Genomic DNA, 21,063 nt, shown 5'->3' with positions numbered 1-21,063 from the left:
CTGAGCTGAAGACTTGCTGACAAATGGCTTCACTTCACTCATCTCAGCCCTGTACAAATAAGCTTGATGGCTTTACAGCAAATACCCCAAGGAAATCAAAAGGCATGGCCCGACTCCCCAAGAGTACCACTTTCTTGCTGAGTGACCCTGTGCCAGTCACCAAACCTCTCTGAGCCTTATGTATGCTCAGCTGTGAAACAGATACGTTGTTACCTTTTCCACTTTTCAGAGTTATTGGGGGAATCAAATAGCATCTTGTAAAGACAGCATCCAGGATCTGGAACCCAAGTTTCTGGTTCAAATCCCAGTTCTGCCAATTCCTTGCTAAGGGACACCAGTTCTGTCATTTAGCCCTTCAGAGCGCCAATTTTTTCCATACAAAAAAAAAAAAGAGTTATCAGGACACCTGGCGGGCTCAGTGGTTGAGCATCTGCCTTACGCTTAAGGTCTTGATCCTGGGATCCTGGGATTGAGTCCCACATTGGGCTCCCCATAGGGAGCTGCTTCTACCTCTGCCTATGTCTCTGCCTCTCTCTGTGTGTCTCTTATGAACAAATAAATAAAGTCTTTAAAAAAAAAAAGAGTCAGGGCCGGTGTGAAGACTAAACGAGTTATCCATGTGACATGCTTTAACTTAGAACAGTGCCTGGGATATATTCTATGCTCGGAAAATGCCCGAAATTAACAGGTTTTGTAAACTACGCAGTGATGACCAAACGGGAGGAATTCTAGTTGTGACGTTTCCTGGTGTCTCCAGTAGCTTATACCCAACAGTAACAGCAGGAGCTGAGTGCCAGGCTTGATTGCAGCCTCATTCTCCATACGCTTGAGATTTGCTGATGTCAGTATGGATTTCCCAAAACAATCTTGTTGCTTTTGGATCCCCCAACACTATGTTTTATCACCAGCTCATCTTAGTCATAATAAAAATAACAACAGCCACAAAATAGTGGGCCCTCTACATCTGGCCCATTGCTAGAAGTTTCACTTCTATCACTTCCTTCCGTGACTGCAAACAATCCTATGAGGCAAGTGCCAAGGTTATTATTCTGTAACAGATAGGGAAACTGAGGCCCAGAGAGACTAAATCATTTGCCCAAGGTCATTACTAAGCTCTGTTTTTGACTCCCAGAACCCTTGACTTCTGACACCAAATGTGTGGGCTTTCCCCTTGTGCCAAACAATTCTGATGTGAACTACCCACAGCGTGTGTAGACCCCACAGGCTAAGGGCTTGGTCCCATGAGACTGCCCCCCACTTCAAGTGCCAATTATGAGTCCAGGCCACCTATGCTTCTGACCAATTAGCTGTACATCAGAGATCCCCACAACCCCCTTCTCAGGTACAGTAATTTGCTGGAATGGCTCAGAGAACTCAGGAAAGGTTTATATAGTGGTATTGTTTTATTTATAGGATACAATACAGGTTGTATCTAAGATATGGGGGAGGGGCACACGCCCCCAATACCCCCCTCAGACACACTACCTTCCTAGCACCCTCACATGTTCACCAACCCAGAACCACTCCAAATCCCTTCATTCAGAGACTTCTGTGGAGGTTCCATAACATAGGCACACTGGATTAAATCATTGGTCTTTAGTGATTGACTCCATCTTCAGCCCTCTCTCGGGTCAGATAGTTGGTTCCTCTGGCAACCAGCCTTCATCCTAAAGCTATCTCGGGCCACCGAGAGTCACTTCATTAGCATAAAATCAAGTATGGTTGAAAGACCCTTATTATGAGCAACCAGAAATGCTCCTCTCACTCCAATCCCTCAGGAAATTACAAGAGTTTTTAAAGCTCTTGTACCAGGAACCAGGAAAAAAGACCAAATATATATTTCTAATTAATCAAAAAATCACAGTCACACAAGCCTGGAGCACGCACCTATCTGGCCCTAAATTCCATGATTATACCAGAAAGCTAATCTCTTATGTAATTATCTCAGGTGCCAAAGCCCCTTCATCTTTCCAACACTTGCCACTATCCCCTGGTGCTCTGGAGCAGGGCATTCTTTGGGCCAGATTGGCCTCCTTCCCACCCTCCTATAGCTTAGTCTATCTCTACCGCCACCCACCCCAGAATCACCCCTAATCCATATACCTCTCAGTCTCCCCAGACCCTACATGGAACCAGGTTAGACTAAATTATACCCAAGATTTGCTCTCTAGGATTGAATCTAGAGCCCAGAATTTATGACAAATCTCTCTGGGAACCTCTCAAGGAAGACATGCATATGTACTTTGGAAGGCCAGGTCTTTGAACAGACACTCCAAGCCCTGGCTACCAGCACCCACACACTACCTGTCTGGACAAACTGAATATCTGCTCTCTTGTCTGCAAGGATTGTCCCACAGCACCCTTTTATTCCTGGCTTCTGAAACACTCAGCCTCAGCACTACATGCTATTGGAAAATGGGGCGGTTCTGCAGGCTAGACGAGCTGACTTGCATCTATTATCAGATCTTTCCAATGCTAAATGCCAATGGCCCTCACCTCTGACTTCAAATATCTCTTCAAGAAGGAAATAAATCAAGCATGCTCAGCATTAGAAGTAACTTTAGAGGCCGGTAAATCCAACTCTTCACCTTACATTGATCAACCTCTACAGCACTGGCAAAAAGCAGTTGTGTGGCCTGGCTGGGGCTGATGACAGGATACCAGGTACTCCCAAGACAGCTCCTTCCAATCAGTCAGTATCCACCTCTCTGAACTTCTGTCCTCTGCCTTCACTGGGGCTAGCTCTGCCCTCTGGTCTTGCACAAAGAAGGCTTCACTCCTCTTCCCTATGACTGCCTTCCAAGGGTTTGAAGAAGGCAGTTGCCCTGCCTTGGGTCAACCAGTTTCCTTTTCAAGCTAATGAGTCTGTTTTTTCCTACACTCCTCATCACTCACGATTTCTGTGACACATGAGGAATACCACCCCTGGTCAGCCAAACATGTCTCACAGCCTCCTGCTTTAGAGATAGGCCCAAGCCACTACCAACATAAAAGTCTCCTCTTTGTGGCTCAGAGGATAACTGATGCACATCCAGGAAGAAATGGTGGTGGAGGCTGGGTGGGGGAGGGATGCTGGGAAAGACAGATTTTCTGAGCAGAACTGGGATAAGATGAGAATTCAGACTGGTGAAGGTGTGTGCTAGAAGGTGAGCCACTTGGAGTATGCAGCAGCTAGAAGAATAAGGGATAGACAGATAACTCAGCTCTGAGGAAATAGGCAACTTCAGAAAGGGCTTTCCTTGGACAAGAAGCTCCAAAGAGGCACAAGTCAGCTGTGCCCAGAGGTGTGAATCCTAATTAGAGAGATGCTCATTAGAATTTAAAAAAAAAAAAAAAAAAGAAATCTCCCCTGGAAACTGTTATAGGCCCCAGGTGAGGACACAGATCTAGAAAGTTTGAGGTTTAAAAGACTTTTGAACAGGTGTTTCCTTCTTTCTAAGCTAGACATGGTTCCATACGCCCAGATGATTCTCCATGTTACCAAACAGATGGAGAAGTTAAAACTCATCACGACATGGGTTGTCTTCCCTAGCGAGGCCTAAGGTGGGGTTTCTTAGCCAGGTGACTTACTGAGGGAAAGACTTCAGGGGGTGAGGCACGCAGGATATGGGCGCGGGAGAAAAGGTGTTGAAACACCTCAACAGCAAAGATGTTGAAACCACAGGAGAATCTCAGCTTAGCCTGATCCCGTGGGAAACCCTGCAGTGTAAACTACCCCCAAAGGTGTTCCATCTTGAGGCAAGATGGCTGGTTTTTGTCCTCCAGGGTCAGTTAGTCGCTGGCCATTGGCTGCCCCCAGGCGGCGGGGAGGTGAATAACTTCCCAGATATTTCAGGGAGTGGCAGTGCCATCAGTACAGGTAGGAGTGGTCAGGAAATGCACCCCCAGCAGCAGCAAAGGGCATCTGGGCAGCATCTTCCAAAGAGGTCCTTGCTAATTCATCCACACATCCCGGCTCACACAAGCAAAGGACAAGGTGTGATGGCAACTCTCTATCAGATCCAGAAGCTGCAGCCAGACACATAACGGCTCACAGGATTTTGAGAGAAGGCTGCCGTGCCTCCCTTTACCCCACTACAGCCACACAGCGTATCAGAGTGTTTCTGCTTCCACTGCACAGATCTATCTAAAAAAACACAAATAAATGGATAAATATATCTGGTTACAAAATAACATCAGCTCCCTCTCCCAAACAGAAGTTAAAAGTTGTAGTTTCAGGGAACAAACATGAGATCAGAAAAGTAAGTATTGTCCGTTGTAGTTTATTGGACTAGAGCTCTCTGGGTGGGAAAACCCTTGGAACCCCTTTGTTTTACAGATGAGGAAACTAAAGCCCCTAGAGGCTAATTACCTTGCCCAAGGTTGTACGACTCAATCAACGGAAGTCAATAAATCTAGGCAAAGACATTCCTCCCGTGTTTAGTGCTTTATTTCTTGAGTATAAAGTTCCATGATCACTGAAATAATCAATACAGAGCATACCTGAATCATTAGAAAATAAGTACTGAGAGATAGAAAGAAGCTTTAGCATCCAAAGGATGGTACTTTTTGGAATGTTGTTCCCAAATAAAGTCTAACCTGATAAACAAGCTTCTATCCTAAGCTTCAGATTTCTCAAATAATGAACATGTATTTCTAGAAGCATCCGCTACCCAGTAACAACCCAGAAGTCCAGTCTGTATGGACTAGTTTTACGTCTATGCATGTGAGAAATGTGATATATGGAATTTCACACTTGCAGGGGTGATGATGTAGGTCATTAGTTCCAGGTTATAATAGATTGTGGGTCAAATGGTCCTACAGTCCTGTTTGCTATTTCAACCCAGTTCTATCACAAATCAACATTCAGACAAAAAAAAAAGAGAAAACACACAGTACTTTTCAGATATCTCTTGACCTAGGTGGTATATTTTTGGTCTGATGGAGAGAATGGGATTCTTGGTACTTTGAAATATGAACTGCTCTAATGGAGCAATAGCTCTGACAGCAAACTTGGTGCTAAAAGCTGCCAATTGGGTCTTTGGGGGATTTTTTAATGGGTCCCATTTTAGTTCTTACTATAGAAATCAGTGGCAAACTAGGATTCGCTTTACAGAAGATTTCCTAGAACTCATCTCTTCATTAAGGGAAGGACTATGTGTAGGGAGGAAAAGAGAACCAAGGATAGAGAGGGGGAAAGGGACCAATTACCAAGTCAATGAGCTCTCAGGTGGCCTTCTTTCATCAGCCACTCTGGAGGTCTACGGACTCCCAGGGACAGAAGTACAGACTCACCCCACAAGCAAGGAGGCACTAGCTCTGTGGCCTGTGCGATAGTATCAGCTTTTCTCTGCAAGTAGATAGTGGGGGTCATTATAACAGTCAGTTCCCAGTCACTTCTCTATCCATCCAACACATCAGAGAGAATTCAATATACTCCTGAAAGCTTTTCTTCCAGAGAGCCACAACCTAACATCCTACAAACAAGAACTGGCAGCATAGAAAAATGTTCACTCCTCTTTGGCAGTGGTCACCTTTCCAAGGACATGGCAAATGCTCACAAAACTTCCAAGCACCTTAAGGAATAAAAGGGCAATCTGGACCATTCATCATAGAGCCCAGAGACTTGCCAGGTGATAAAGAGTTAGGTCTACACTTATATACTGAGGCAGACGGGACTGGTCTACACAAAGAGAACCTCACGGTCTTTGTTGTCCATGGTCTTCATGGCTCCCCAGAATCATAAGGTTGGGCCTCATCCAGAAGCAAGGTCAGGAGATCTCATTTAGTATCGATGAACATATCTGTGGTTCATCCTAGCAAATATACAATGAACAGTGGGACCGAGATGGCTTCAGGTCAACTATCAATAAAGTGCCACCAATGGAGAATAACTGGTGTTCAGTTGTGAACCTAAAATCCAAGGAGACGGAGTTAAGAGGGGTGATTACCATTCACCCTCACAAACTCCCTGGTGCTTCTGGCATAGAAGACAAAACATAGCCCACAAGAGGGGTACTGACCAGACATATCTTTGGGTTTTACTTTTATTCTCAATGGACCTTTCAGGGAATCTCTAACACCCTGAACACTACTCCGGGGACCCAAGAAGAAGAGAACAAACTGACACTGATTGGGCATGTGCTGCATACCAGACAAGGCACCAGATGTACAGGTGGTGTGGTCCCAGGCACACAGACACACAAAGAAGCACACATCGTGAGACCGGATGGAGCTACTCCGAAGCCCCAAAATAATACATTTGTAATTGCATCCAGGATGCTACTGTAGGCTACTTTTTCTTTCTTCTCTATTCTTTCCTCACACTGCCCAAGTGTTCTCCAATAAGCATGGACTGTTGCTGTCATCAGAAAGTGTATTATTAAAATAATGATAATAATGAGGTACATCATCCCGATGCAGGTGGGATCCCAGATACCTACGCTGGAGAAGGAAGCTGAAAAAAAATGGCTATCTCCCTTCATATCAGCTAGGGTATCTCCTTACCTTCCAGTAACGTCAAGCTCACTTAACACACTTTGAAGACACATTTTGAGACACATGCGCTAAGCAGTTCCAAGCCCTGAGAATATAAGGTCAGTAAAGACCTCATGTCTTACAGGGAGGACAGACAAAAGTAGGCAACATATAAAAATTATCAGTGGTTAAAGAATTCAGCTATTAAATCAAATCATCTCTGGGGTCTCTTCTAGCGTAAACACTTTGAGTCTAAGGTTAGGAAAAGCATGATGAGTGCTCCAACAGAGGAGGGAGCCAAAATGCTCTTTCAAAGACAGAGGAGGAAGAAACTCATTTAGATTATTGCCATGATGGGGGGGGGGGGGGGGGCGGGGATTGGCAATGGTTTCCTGGAAAAGGCTACAGAGACATTAGAGCTGAATTTTTAAATGACAAGTCAGATTTAAATAAATAAATGTGGAAAGAGAGGTGAGAAAGCCAAAAGTAAGTAAGAAATGCTCACAGACAAAGGGTTCTGGGTCCATTGAGGAAACAGAATGCAAACTTTTAATCAACAACTGGCTGTGTGCGGGCCCTGTATTCGGCATCGTGTGTGCAGAGAACGTGTTTGATGAGACAAGATGCCTGTTTCTCAACTAGCCCTCCATCAAGAGGGGATGGGAAATGAGCTGTAAGCTCTCAGATGGCAAGGACCTAGGCTGGCTTTATATATAACTGCCGCATAGCAGGTGTTCTCTTGGGTCGACAAAGGAACGACTGTGTGTGCGGTAACATGACACACTGTGGCAAAAGCTCTACGCCTCGTGCAGAGGTCACTTAGCTCCTCACAAGGGCCAGGGCAGCGTAAGCTTCCCGGGGTGGGGTCAGTAGCATGAGTTGCAATGTGGAAGCCCAGATGGTGGCTAAGAGGAGAGGATGTTTAGGCCACAGACCCGATAAGAACCAAGGCCCTGAGAAAAGTGGGAGTCTAAGCACTGAGAGAAGAACCCCACAAGCACAGCAGAAGCCTGTGCTCTAAAGCTGATGGTGAGTCACAGTAAAAAAAAGAGTGGGAAGAGCACTGGCCTGGAGTCAAGAGAGCCAGCATCTAGCGCAGGCTCAGTCAACACTCCTGTGGGCTGCACAGCAAAGCAAGGGGCCTGCCCCGTATGGACCAGGCAGGCCTCTGCCACACACGGGCTCTTGGCATACTCTACCTCTCTGGATCAGTACAACTCCAAGTGGCAGGTATTACTGCTTCAATTTTAAAAATGGGGAAAGTGAGGCTAAGAATCTTGCCTAAGATCACACAGTGAATGGGGGTACAGTTAGAATTCCAACTCGGATCTCTCCCGAAAGCCCACAGTCTACACACACCTGTTCCTTGTGTAATACGAAATGCTGAGAGGTTAGCTGTGGACCTGCCAGCCTGGGACAAGATTTCCAAGCATGTGAGCTTCCTAAACCCTCACCTCCACATCTTTGTAACACTATGTGATGCAGCTGAATAAGACCCACAGATGTGCCTCTAACAGGATCTCATTGTAGAGGGACCTTTCTTTCAAGAAGAAAAGAACGAAACACCTTTCCTAAGAAATCTCAGGTTTAAAGCACAAACACACACAACCAGGGAGAGTTTAAAGTGCCAACTGAAGAGCCATTGGCATTCCTGAACTTGGAAGCAGATGAACCCCAATATGATGAGCAGAGTAACCACATGCAATAGTCACATGTAGTCACGAACAATGGAGTTGCCACCTGTCAACCATAGTGAGCTACCGAACCCAACTGTGACCTCGACTCTAAGAACTCCTGCCTCCATGAGGCTGGGCTTTAGCCCTGTGCTCCAAACAGAGAAAGCGGCAGCCGCCTCCACCCCCCTGGTTCATCCTCACAGCGTGACTCCTCACCGGACTTCTGGGGGTGGGGGGGGCTGGCTGCAGACAGGACAAGTGAGGTGGACAATAACAACCCTCCTCCTAACGTGGAGAACAGCCCCACCTTCCATCCACACAGCTGTCACAAAGTACAAAAGGACATTCACCTGTAGTGTCTCATATGACTCCTTTTCCCAACAACCCTGCAAGTGAGAAAGTCACGTATTAATAGCAGATGTTACAGGAGCAAGTCGAGGCCTGGAGGGGATATAAAACATGACCCAGGGAAGGAGCTAGAAAACGACAGAGCTGGGATTCAAACCTATTCAAGCCAAGAAGTGGCTTCTAATCTTAATCTTAGATCGTCCACCGTCATGGCCAGAGACACCCCATCCAGACCTCCGTTCTTCCACTTGAGGTCAGTGGGGCAATCTTCCCCAAGCAGGCACTATGGAATCAAGCCCTGTTCTGCCTTTCCAAGAAGGACAAATGAGTGCCTATCTGCATTCACATCGTCCCAGGTGAGGGCTAAGAGGATACCTGCATCAGCATGGGACACACCTATTCACATGGTAGTCAGACATCCACACCTGGCTTCCTGGGAATTTTAACCTCCACAAACAGCCTTTCCCTCTGCTAGAATCACGGCTCATTCACTAATTAAAGGGTATTATGCACTTCACTGCACACCAGCTAAGAACTTGGAATAAGAACGCTTATGCAAAAGCATTAACCCTGCACTAGGTATGCTTTATAGAAAAAGAAAAACAGAAAAAGCAATCCACCTGGGACATCCCCTGCCCCATACTCAACTTCTCTAATAAGTCAGCCACAGCATGTAAGGCAAGAAGCCACCCAGTATAGGACTAACCCAGGTAGAGCCTAACAAGCCAAATGGAGAGGGATGAGCAGCAGAGAGAATGAATGAGCGAGAACGCCAGTGAACTAGATTTCTCCTGCAAGGTTCTCTGCCCTCTTGAGGTGCGAGAGACCCAGAATCAGCATTTTATACCCGAGGCCAAAAGGGACAAGTGTACGAAGTGGGAGTGAGAAGGGTAACCCTTCGCTACAAGGCCTTGGAACCAGCCTGGTGCTATGTCCCCTCTCACGGAGGCTCAGCATGGCTTCCGGTTGGGGTCACAGGGTGAGAAAGATCAGCTGTCCACCTGGGGCCTCCTCCAGATTTCCTGGAGTGGGTGCCCTTTATGACACTTCCCGAATGGCTTGGGGGATCCAACCCTGAGGCTCACCCCCTTTTCCCTGTTCCCTTTTCAGTGCTGGAGCAGGTCACACATCGAGGGTCAGTCCAAGGGGGAACGCTCAGCCAGATCCATCCTGGACTTGCTGGGGAGGGCAGATGATGACGTGCCACTTACTATTTAATAAACCAGATCCATAAGCAATTCTACTATTTGAGAGACATCCTGGAGAGGTCAAAGGTCCAAATAAGGCTTTAAGGCCTGATCTTTGGCCTCCTGGGACTCCAGTAACTCAAAAGATGGGCTAAGTGCAAAACAGCAAACAGAGGTCAAAGAACCTGTACTTGGAAATGGAACTTGGTCATGAATTGAGAGGAAACCACTAGTTGGACACGCCGATGCTTGAGAACTCAGTCCCGGGTCTGCTACTGACTGGAGTTTCTCTGTGAGTTCCGTGTGTGTTGAGGCAGACAGACAAACAGCTAAGTGCATTTTTCTGAGCTGCAGGTGCAGTGGTGAAGCCGAGAGCTGCCACGGCAGTAGAAAGCACGGGTGAGACTCAGGGATCGCTTCAGCCTCCAAGACTGAGGCATGCTCCCCTTCTCTCTCAAGCCACCTAGGATGTTATTTGTGTATGACATGTTTTAGGGTCTGGTTTGCTCCACTGAGAAGGGCTTCCAGGACTGCTGGTCCCTTTCCCCAGCTCAGACCCTCTTCCTCTTTAGCATAAATAGGCTACCACTGATTTTGTTGTGCTCTTTTTCACAATGTTTAAGACAGTAGAAACAGCTCCCCCGGGAAACAGAGCTCTATGGGATGCAAGTGGCGATGCCCCTTCCTCCCCGGCACTCTGGGCTTCTCCAGAATCTCAGCCAACTGCAAGCACAGAGGCTGCAGGCAGAGACTGCTTGTGGCATTAACAGAAACTCAGAGCGAGAAGCCAGTAGGCAGTGGATCTGAGAGCGGGTGGGGAATGGATGCACTATCGGCAAGGCAGGGCATGCCTTAATTAGGCAGAGGGTCCAGACAAGTGCCCATGACAGAGTCCAGTTCCTTTGCAACTGCTGCACCTGCCATCCAGAACCTACCATTGCAATCTGGCTCCAGGCTCGGAGACTCAAAAGCTCTGGGTTCTCCCTAAAGCAGTTTTGAGAGTAGCAGCCACCCGGGGCTTACGGAGGGTCCCATGGCCCCCGATGCCCCAGACTTGCCTGGAAACAGGGAGGTGTCCGTAGCTGCAGTCTGACCCCTCATGCCTAACAGCCCACCGATTGGACAGAGAACCCTGGCAGCGACAGCTCTCCTCCCATCCTTTCTCTGCCCCTCTAGGAAGCCCCATCCTGAACGTGAGCCACATCCCCCTCCGCCTTTCCTCTTTGCTCAGCTCCACACTCCTCCTCCAGGCTTTCCAATCCCACAGCTGCTCGCCCCCTCCCCACACCACTCCTCTCGCAACCACGTTGTTAAGCGATTGCACAGATAGCAAACCGAGCCTTTGAGTTTCAAGCCGAAGCTCTCAGACGAGCCAGCCTGGACCGCCTTGCCCTCACAGGCATCTCACTGACCATCCTCCTACACACAGGCCTCCACTTACACGCTCCTCTTGCGCCCAAGCACCCTGGACATCTCTCTGCTTCTGACCTGCCAGCAGACCGGACGGAGACCCGGGGTCCCCCGGGGTCTCCTCTCCCCACACGGAGCTCGGAATCCACACAAGAAAAGGAAGCACAGAGACTTCCACCCCCTGGGCAGCATCACCTGCTCCAGCAAGCTTCCCAAGCCACTGGAACCACCCAGGCTGCCTGGGGCCCCACACCCCCTTCTCTGGCAGCTTTAGCTCCAGCCCAGCCCACAGGATGCAGTGCCTGATGCCACTTCCGAGCAGAGAAAGAGAGAGAGAGAGAGAGAAAAAAAATGCCACCTCGTCAATGACAAGCTGTTCCAATCATACAGCTCAGATACCAAGTGCCCTGGACAACGGACCGCTCAGGCCTCCTCCCTCTAGTCGGGAGGAGGCCACGTCAGCACATCTGGGAACGTGATCCCCAACCGCAGGCCCCCTGCTCACCCTCCACATCTGACCAGACAACGGTGCCCCATCCCAGCAGGCAGACTCCTCCGACCAGTCCCAACAACTCTGGCCAACTACCCTCTCGGCCTTCAACTCAGGCACCTATCTCTCTCCTGTTCTGAAGCACAGGGAGACCCCAACGGGGTGCTTCTCAAGAGAACCGAGCTCGAGAGTAAGCTGAAAGCCAAGTACTCACCGTGGTGAAGTCCTGGTGGCCACACTCCTGCCCTTTGAACTTGCAGTAGAGCAGCATATCCTTCAGGTCGTGGCCCACGCGATGCAGGAACTCCAGCATGCTGAACTGCTTCGGTTTGTAGTGTTTGAAGTTGGCCTTCTGTCGCAGGGCCTCCAGCACCGTGGGGTCAGCCAGGTGCGGGTCCGGGATCTGCAAGTTGACATCGAGCAGGGCCAGCAGCTCCCCGGCGTGGTACAGGTCGTTGGTGGTCAGCCTGGAGAAGCGGAAGCCGTTGAGGTTGCAGAGGGTCACAGCCGGGAAGACCAGGCTTTGGGCCACCACCTCATCCACCTTGGTGACATGCTGGTAGGAGAGGTAGTAGGACACCCTCTCGGAGCTCTCCACCAGCAGCAGGCCCAGGGAGCCCACGAAGGCCACGGCCCAGAGCACACGCCGGATGGTCATCGGCCCGTACACGAAGATGTGGCGGATGCCGTGGAGGGTGGAGGTGTTGGCAAAGATGTGGATGCTAGAGGGCTGCAGGCTGCCCTCGCTGGGGCTCTCCTTGAGGTCCATGGGGACCCTGTGCAGTTCCGCAACTGGCTTCAGGTTGATCCAATTTCGGGGAAGAGTTCCCGGTGGTCGGGCTCTCTGCTCAGACCCTGCCGTTCAAGGGAGAGAACCCGGCCGGCGAGCCTCAGGCCAGGCGCCTGGAGTTTATCCTGGGAGCCCAGCCGCACGCTGCCAGGGGTGAGTGTTTATATAAACCCATTCAAACTCTAGCTCCTGATTTTTTCCAGGCGATAAGGAGGGCTGGTTTTATTTAGGGAGACACCAAGGTGATGTGGAAGAGATGTGGGTGGGAAGGGAGAGCTTAGCCAATGGAAATAAAGTCCTCCCCCCTACACACGCCACTAGAGACAAGATTAAAAGCGAGAGCGAGGGAGAAAAGGCTTCAAACAAGTCGCTCGGCAGCCCGGAGCCTGGTAAGCGGTGCAGACGGCCCCGCGCTGAGCATCCCGGGGAGGGAGCGGCCGGCGATGCACTGCGGGCGGGCGGGGGGCGCGCGGGGGGCGGGCGCAGCGCGGAGCCCCGAGCCCGAGCCCGAGCCCGAGCCCCAGCCGCCGCCCCGGGCCCCGGGCCCCGGATCCCGCTGGCCGCCGCCGCGCCCCGGGCCCCTCCTGACGCCCGGGGAGGAGGGAGCGCGCCGCCGCGGAGGGCCGCGGCCCGGGGCTGGCAGGACGCGGGGCTCCGCGGGCCGCGCCCCCGCCCCCGCCCCCGCCCCCCGCCGCCTCCTCGGGAAGGAAGGCGAGACCCGGAGGGCTCCGAGCGCGCCGGCCTCCTCGGCTCCCCGCCCCGCACACCCCCTCCCTCGGGCTGCGGGGGGGGGGGGGGGAGGGGAGGGGGAGGGGCCCCGCGAAAGTTTCTTTTTGGCTTCTTTTGGAGGGAGCCAGTGGGGGCGGAGGACTGGCCCTGGGGGTGAGGGCGCGACCCCCTCCCCGCGGGGGGCTGGGAGGCACCTGGCCGCCCGGATTCTGCCCCAGGTCACACGCTCAGCCTGGGGGCTCCCGAGGGGAGAGGTGGAACGGGCGGGAGGGGAGGAGCAACCTGGAACCACAGTGGCCTGCGCTGGCCGGCGGGTGGAGGGGAACACTCCGGGGAGCAGGGACCCCGGGGCCCCTTGGAGACCCAGAGGAAGAGCAACAAGTAGCCCCCACCTCCTCCCAGAGCTGCTGTCCGGAGGTTCTGTATCTGAAGCACTGACAGCTGGGGTTCCAGGTAGGGCTGGCTGCGTTCCCTCTGGGCGGGGTGTGTGTGTGTGTGTGTGTGTGTGTGTGTGTGTGTGTGTGTGTTGTGCCCCAGGATTTACCAGATGGAAGCACAGCTGGAGCCTGAGAGGTGGGAGCTGAGGATTGGGGTTTCAGCTGCCTACCTCCTTTTCCTGAAAAATACCCTGGAAGTGGACCCCTGCTAGCAGGTGGGTGTGGTTTGTCCCGTGCCAGGGATCAAATGGCTGGAACCTATAGATTCAGTGATGCTGAATCCCATCAGGAGAAAAGGAACAGGAAGTTCCAAGGGCCAACCCAATGCACACAGCCAAGCTGAGGCAGAGCCACAGGAAGGAGCCTTCTTGAGCCAACCTGGTGTGCCCCCCTTCCCCCCCGGGGGCAGGCCAAGCTTAAATACTCCTTGGAAGGCATTTGAGAAGAAGGCAGGCTAGGGAATGTCCCTCTCGGTTTGTATCTACTTCAAAATATTTCTCCAGCCCATCTGCCCTCTTGCTAAACCAGATCCAAACAGAACAGTAGTATCAGAATGCCCTCGGAGGCAATAAACACGTGGCATTGAATTAGTGGTGTATTGATCCCAGGAGCTCAGAGTGCAGACGCATTGCAAGTAAGCACAAATGGCAGAGGCCAGCCAACGTCACGAACGTGTCATCTCAGAGGTCCCAGACCCCTGTGTGTAGGGCTACCTAGATAGGCAGAGGGTTTGCAAAACCAGAGTGCCAAAATTGAGGATTACTATCCTGTGTCAAGACCTGTGTGAGGAGGTCTTATCTCACTTAACCCTTCCAGCCACCTTGACAGGCGTGTGTTGTTGTCTACCTCAGATAAGAAAGCATGACTCCCAAGTGAAGTGCCCTGTCCAAGTTACACATACAATAAGTGTCAGGGCTAGGCCTTGATCTCAGGCATGTTCACTTCCAATACACCGGCTCAGGAAGCAGATCCAGACACTTCTTCCCAAATGTGGGAAGGGGACAAGCATTTCTATACCCCACTTTCCCAATTACACACCTGCGCATGCGCGCACACTTGCCCACGCACGTGCTCTCGCATGCATGCACGTACTACACATGTACCACTTCCTCGTGCTACATACGGAAAGCATCCCTATCCTTCTTCTCTACCAAGCCACATCCCTGTTGTCCATTTTTCAGCTCAAGATCCTCCTTTATAGGAAGACTTCCCCCAATGAATCTCTGTAATTTTGGCTCATCAGCCTGTTTAACAAGTGTGTTGAACTCCAACTGCACCAGACATGATACTGGTTTTGGGGAAACAAAGAGGAAAAGAACACATTTCTTACTCTCGATAACTCAGGATTCAGGGCAGGTAGAGGTGGTATTGGTTTGCAAACCAGTCCCTGGACATGAAGGGCGAGGAAGGATCAAGAAACAGGCAGACCTCTCCAGTGTAGTAGGTGGCATATTTTACAAACAAGGGAATTTAACCAGCAGCACTTGTCTTGGGTTTCACAAGTCATGCAGATCTCCACATCAGCTTGCCTTCTAGAAAGTTCAATGTTTACGTAGAGGCCTTACCAGGATTCTGTCCCATAGACCATCTAGATGTTCTCAACCACACCTTGCTCTCTCAAAGCTCTGTCCTTGGGCACCTACTAGCGTGGCGAAGGCAAGCGGAATACACAGTCCAAGGACAGAGGAGGGGGTGAGGAGCCTCTGATTGCCGTGTGTCAGGCTCAGGGTTAAGCAGTGGTCACGTCCTCTCAATCACCTCTTCCAATATTTCACCCCTCGTGAAATAAGGTTCTTATAATCTCACACACAGGCCCTTCTCCGCCGTGTGCCTGAGCAGTGAGCAAGGGGTTTCACCTGCATGGAGGTGGCTCATTTTGGCAGCTATCTAGTTGCGTTGAGACAGGTACCACAGCAACAGTCTTGGCACATTCAAGAGAAGACACAAATTGGGATAATTATCCCCAAAACAGCTTTTTCCATGAAGTGCCTACCCTGTGATCTGAACCATTGATTTATCAAGTCCCCTAGTTTGAGGAGCAGATCACTTAGGATGTCCACTTGTGTCCTCATGTGATTTAATAAAGATGATACATCAGCAGACTCATCAGGTATGAGCACACAACATTCTGTTTGGATAATGGCACAGGTGCCTCCTTGTGAGGCAGAAATAATGTCCAAGGCCATCTTATTTTGGAGGACAGCTTTTCCCATTAGACATTTCAGAGCTCGGTAAAGACAGGCTTTGCCAGTTCCCATTTAAGGCTTGCTGGGTGAACTCAGTAAGGACTTTCTGTGTGTGCTGTCTTCCAGGCCAGTGGAGGAGACAAAGACAGTGGCCAAATGATTGTACCAGTGGAAAACAGAACGTGTGCACTTGGCCTTGGGGAGACGGAGGTTGGCAGTTTTAGGAACATAATCTGGCTTTCGTACCATACATGTTGGCAGCGTTGTGGGCGGAGGGAGATGTGTAGTAAGCAGCACTGTCAGGTGTGAGGAGATGGACTGAGGCCGGGCTATGCCAGCCCAAGCCCCCCATGTCCTCCCCCTCTCCCAGTAGTGCGTGTTCCATTCCAGACAGTGTTTTCAACCGGTTCAGTGTGCAACCGGACAGCAGGATCCCCACGAAGATGTGAAGAGTTCCCCCTCACCGAGGGGCGCACAGCAATTCACCCATCTTGGTGGGATGACTTATTGCAAATTCCAGTAGATAATGCCTCTCCTGGGTGTGATGGGGCTTGGTGTTTTCAGCTACATAGCACACTGATACACAGTTAAGAGTCCAGGCTACTTCGAGGAACTTCCATACCTTATGGCATTGGATATCTCGGTAGGGGTCCCCATTCTGGCATATGGAACAACAGGCCATATTGGTTGATCACTCAAATGTATTAAAGCCTGGGACAGTTCTTTAGACTGCCTGGTCACAGTGATTTTACTTGTTAGTAATTTAGTCTGCTGCTTTAATATTGTTTTTCCTTTCCACTAAATCACTGCTTATAGGTTTTAAGAGAGATGAAACTTCCATTCAACATCCTGTTCCTGTGCCCAGTCTTGCACATTATGACCTTTGGAATGTGACCCCTGATGACTATGTATCTGGCATGGGCATCAGCTTCTCTAATCCTCTGATGGTGGCAGCCTGGTTTTCGTGGTGATAAGGGAAAGCTTGAGTTAGGCCAAGTGTACACACAAACCGGGCATATTCAGAATCCTTACTCAGAGGGAGGAGCCAGAATAAGCAATTTTCCCAGCTCTCACCAGCTGGAAACCCCGCTTAGATAGCTCCAGACCCCTTCGGCAGTTGCCCCAGGCATTGTTTAGAACACGCAAAACATGTGGGTACTGCATTAACCAAATCACTGTATTTCAAGGGCAATCCAGCGTCCTGGGTAAGATGCCAGCCCACCCGGGTGCCACAGTGGCCACTCTTCCTGTGCACCTAGCCAGCTGTATGAACTGAAAGGTCAGTTGCTAAGGCTTATACCTGGGCTAGGGCAGCAGCTTCCTGATTGCCACGGGGTGTCCGAGCATTGGGAGCTGGGAGGTGGAAGACAGGATTGCCTCAGGCCTTTGCAGATGAATCCAGATGTTTTTCCACCTTTTCTGACCTCATGTGGGCTTATTCATGATCATCCACCTCTCAGTTTCCCATTGTCCAAGCCATAGGGCTAATCCCTTTAGAATAGTCGACTCACTGCCAGTGCAGAGGGTGAATGGCCAGGACTCATGAGTAATCACGAGCCAAACCACCCTGAGTTTAGCCCACCGGCTTCTGTGGTTCCTTCCTGTTTCCAGGTGTCTGTATAAGAGGCATCAGCAGGAATTTCGCCAACGTCTTCCTACAGGCCACAGGGGCCACTATAGGAACTGAGAGGGTGGCATCTGGATGATCTACACACTCTAACAGCCTAGTACTAGGCTAGGCCTAGTAGCACCCGCATTTCTAGAAACTGTGGCCTGCTAAACAGGCTGCTCCCCGACTACAAATAGGCATGGTCCTTTGGTCACAATGGGAGTTTGAATCTTGGAAGAATTGAGTTGGCTAGAACACTTTCTCAGCCCATCCCCTGATAGAAAGGGGAGCCCTTACAGTGATATGCTGTTCCTTGGTGAGAGGCTCCACCTGGAGGAACACTGTGTACACTGCTAGGAGCTGGTGCTCTGTGAGGCAGTGTCCAGTTTTTGCCCCCTTCCAGAGCTGGGACCAAAATCCTAGTAGCATTTTCTCCTTCTGCCCTCTCTGTCACAGTGCTCCACCCCTCCCTTCTGGTATCACAGGCATGCCGAGCTCAAAAGGTAGCCCTGCTTGGGAGATACCCAGACTTTTAATTGGCTTCACTAATATTCTTGCCTTCTCCTACCCCCTGTCCCACACATGCTCATAAGGGATGGAGGCACTATGCCAGGTAGAGAACAAAGTCCTCCCAAAGCCCCAAATGCCCACAAAGGTCCACACCTCCTTCATATTCGTAGGGGTTAGGTGGGCTTGCACCTTACCAACCATAGCCTCTGAGACAACTCGAGTCTTATCTGACCAAATGACTCCCCAAAACTTTACACTGGTACCTGGGCCTTGAATTTCTGTGGGTTCACCCCTCCCCTTCTCTCCCCCGAGGCAAAGTCTGCAGGGTGTCCTGCAGCGGAGACAAGGCTTCACATGTTAACATTATATCACCGACATAATGGGCCCATTTTTACTGATGTTTGAGAGGAGAGCAGGAACTGCTCTGGAGCCCCCAGCCAAGCAGGGAGTCCTGGGGAGGCGCCTAAAAGGTCCATTACTGCCCCTCCCACATGAAGGTAAATTGGTTTGAAGTTATTAGAAACCTGTACTTGTCAGTCTTTTCAAGAATCCTTATATATGCCAGTTTCCTGCCATAAGTAGCAATTCAACCTGATGGCAAATAAAATATTTCTACACAGCTCTTCTGAAGGACCCTTTCTATTAGGTAAGACATTCACAATTAGCAGTATGGCTTATATACAAACATCAGGTATTCCAGGATCCTTAAAAATGTTTTTGTGGTATTCCATTGGTTAATATTTTCCTCTTCAGTCTGGTTTGCAACACCTATTCCCTTGGCACTGTGGGTACATATGGGGGATTATGGGGACTGGATTTAGATTGGGTCTATTTGACCCAAACTTTCAGGCTCTGCCCTAATTTTGTGTAATTGTGGCTTTCTTGAAAGCAAAATTTCAAGTGTATGGCTAAACATTAAGGAAATTTCCAGATAAATTCATTTGCAAATCAGGCAGTTTAACTCCCTACTTAGACAATGGGCTAGATTTTTGCTCTGGTACATGTATTTACTTATGAATAAATAAATGAAAGTATGGATGAATCCACTTTCTCTGATACCAATGCTGCTTTTCTGAGATGCAACAGGGGGGCCCCTCTTCCAACCCTGGGGACTCTGAGGTCTACCCAGAGCCCAGAGCCTGCAGCCTGGGGAGGGTGAGGGTACAGAGGGTAGGCAGCCTGCAACCTCCAGCAAATGGTGACAGGTAGGAGGGTCAGGCAGCTGAGACCTACAATAGGCTTGAATGCTAATTTGCTATTTAACATGTGCTAGATACATGCTACTGTCACCATCACTCTCTAATTAAAAAAAAAAAAAGACACATTCTTTTCTAATGTACAGATGGCTTTATTATTGCAAACTTGGAGGGGCCTTGGTATACGTTTTCTCCTGACTTGTCATTGCCCTAAAGTAAGGTTAAAGATCAATATTGTAAACCAAAGTGTGTCCTGTTGCTAGTTGGTTTATAAATACAACTTCTCTAATCCTATTTCTGTATCTCAGTGTACATTCAGCAAATCATTTGTCACTAAGGGTGTACCAAGGAGGGGCAGCAAGCAAAGGTGAGCATTCAATGTGTGGCTTATTGAGATTTTATTTATAGTTGTTTTATTTTTTTTCCTTCCAGGAGAAAACTGCAGAAGCCAGTCCACACAGAGAGGACTTTGGGTGTTTGGCTGCCAACTGATATGAGCCCTGGAATGAATTTAACTTGCTGTGTGGCCTTTGGAAAATCATGTAGCGTCTCTGCGCTGTTTCCTTGTTTGTGCTAAATTATTGCTGAGGCCTCCTCTTGTGCCAGCTTTCTATGCCACTACAATTTGACACGATCCTTGACCAAATCATAAATTCCTGGTTAATGGGATAAAAATGAGTTAGAATCTGGGATTCTGGTCATTAACCCCATGTCACCATCTGCTGGAGCGGTGTGATGACAGGGTCAGGTGAATCCAAACCGCCCAACACTTGTTAAACATGAAGATACTTGCTCTATCCTCTCTCCACCCCCTCCACCCCACGGAATCAGAATCTCTAGGGTGCAGGGAAGGCTCTCCTCCTTTATGGGATTATGGAGGGTGGAGCAGGGATCCCACCAGAACCAGCCACGTTCCAGTAGCTCCTGTCTATCAGGCATGCCAAGACATTTTTCTGGAGTTTTGCACTTGGATTTCCCTCAGCCTGGGAAGGTTTCCCCCACAGCTGGTGTCTTCTCATATGTCACCTGCACAGAGAGGACTTGGCTGGCCCCTTTATCTCCCCCCTCCCCCCTTCCTCCCCACTAACCCATCACTTGTTTCCTTTCCTTCTCAGTACTAATCATTTTTTGAAATTCATCTCCTCTTCTTGTAAATAATCTACTACTCCTACTGGAACAGAAGGCCCCACTCCATCCCCACCCCCACCCCCAGTGGCAGAGACCCTTCCTGGGTGTTGGAGGCCATACCTCAGCATGAGGGGCACGGGAGAAGCTCTGGGATGTGAGCATTCCCTTACCTCCAAGCCCAAAGCTGCTTCTCTGAGATGCAAGAATGGGGACCCCCTTCTGACCCTGAGAAACCTGTGTCTTGTCCTGAAGTCAGTTCCTGAGGAAGGTGAGGGGCACCTCCTATCCCCCAACCCTACCCACTGTTTCCTGGGCATGGGGAGGGGGTACCTCAGTGGAGCCACAGCTGGAGGGTTCAGCAGAGGGCCGTGCACTGGAGAACGTCAGCTGGGGTTATTTGATGGAAAATCCTGACTTTGAAGGCTGTGAACTAGGTGCTCCTCCTTTCATGGACTATCCAAAAAATGGTGCTGGTGGAAGCTGGGGTCAGGTGTGAAGGGAATACTGCTTATTTACCCAATTAAAGAGTTATTCCATTTTTACTCTCCCTGCCTGAACAGACAACCAACCTTGACATTTGCCACACTAGCTTTTCTCTGTTTTCCTCACCTGATGGCATAATGATGTCATAAAGAAACAACTGAAATAGTAGGTGTTTAATAAAGGCTTGCTAATACGAAATAAGGAAGGCAATCACAGAAGGACCTCCAGACTCTTCCTTACTCTCAATCAATTTTTTGATCTCCAAACATTGGTTTGTAATATGAATACTCACCCCCTTAGTACTGGATTAGTGGCTCTCTTGTTTGCTTTCCATAAGACACACCTACCCCTAGTCCTGAGTCAGCTGACCCCTCGGGGTGGGATGAGCAGAGGCTCTGGGAGCACACCCGACCTATCCAGTCCCCCTG

At 49.8% G+C, this 21,063-nt stretch overlaps 1 protein-coding gene and 1 long non-coding RNA gene across 4 annotated transcripts in view; one reads left to right on the top strand and one right to left on the bottom strand.

The window, feature by feature from the left end:
* Positions 1-12,745, bottom strand: part of ASIC2 (acid sensing ion channel subunit 2) — a 991,154-nt gene extending 978,409 nt beyond the window's left edge. Inside the window, exon 1 of one of the 2 annotated variants that reach the window (XM_025996149.2) lies at positions 11,782-12,745. In XM_025996149.2, coding sequence (XP_025851934.1) covers positions 11,782-12,336 — 555 coding nt within the window. In that variant the 5' untranslated portion in view covers positions 12,337-12,745. The remainder of the gene's footprint in view (positions 1-11,781) is intronic. The other variant, XM_025996150.2, reaches the window with a different exon arrangement.
* LOC112918001 (uncharacterized) lies at positions 10,952-20,853 on the top strand. Of its 2 annotated transcripts, XR_003234586.2 has the most exons (3): positions 12,635-12,746; positions 16,897-16,988; positions 19,457-20,853. It is a non-coding gene; the product is annotated as an uncharacterized lncRNA (long non-coding RNA). The 2 variants fall into 2 exon arrangements; XR_011999739.1 differs by lacking the exons at positions 12,635-12,746; positions 16,897-16,988 and adding an exon at positions 10,952-12,510.
* The last annotated feature ends 210 nt before the right edge of the window (positions 20,854-21,063 follow it).

This window comes from Vulpes vulpes, chromosome 2 (assembly GCF_048418805.1).
Source record: "Vulpes vulpes isolate BD-2025 chromosome 2, VulVul3, whole genome shotgun sequence".
NCBI classification, from domain to species: domain Eukaryota; kingdom Metazoa; phylum Chordata; class Mammalia; order Carnivora; family Canidae; genus Vulpes; species Vulpes vulpes.
This window is presented reverse-complemented; position numbering and strand designations above follow the sequence as displayed.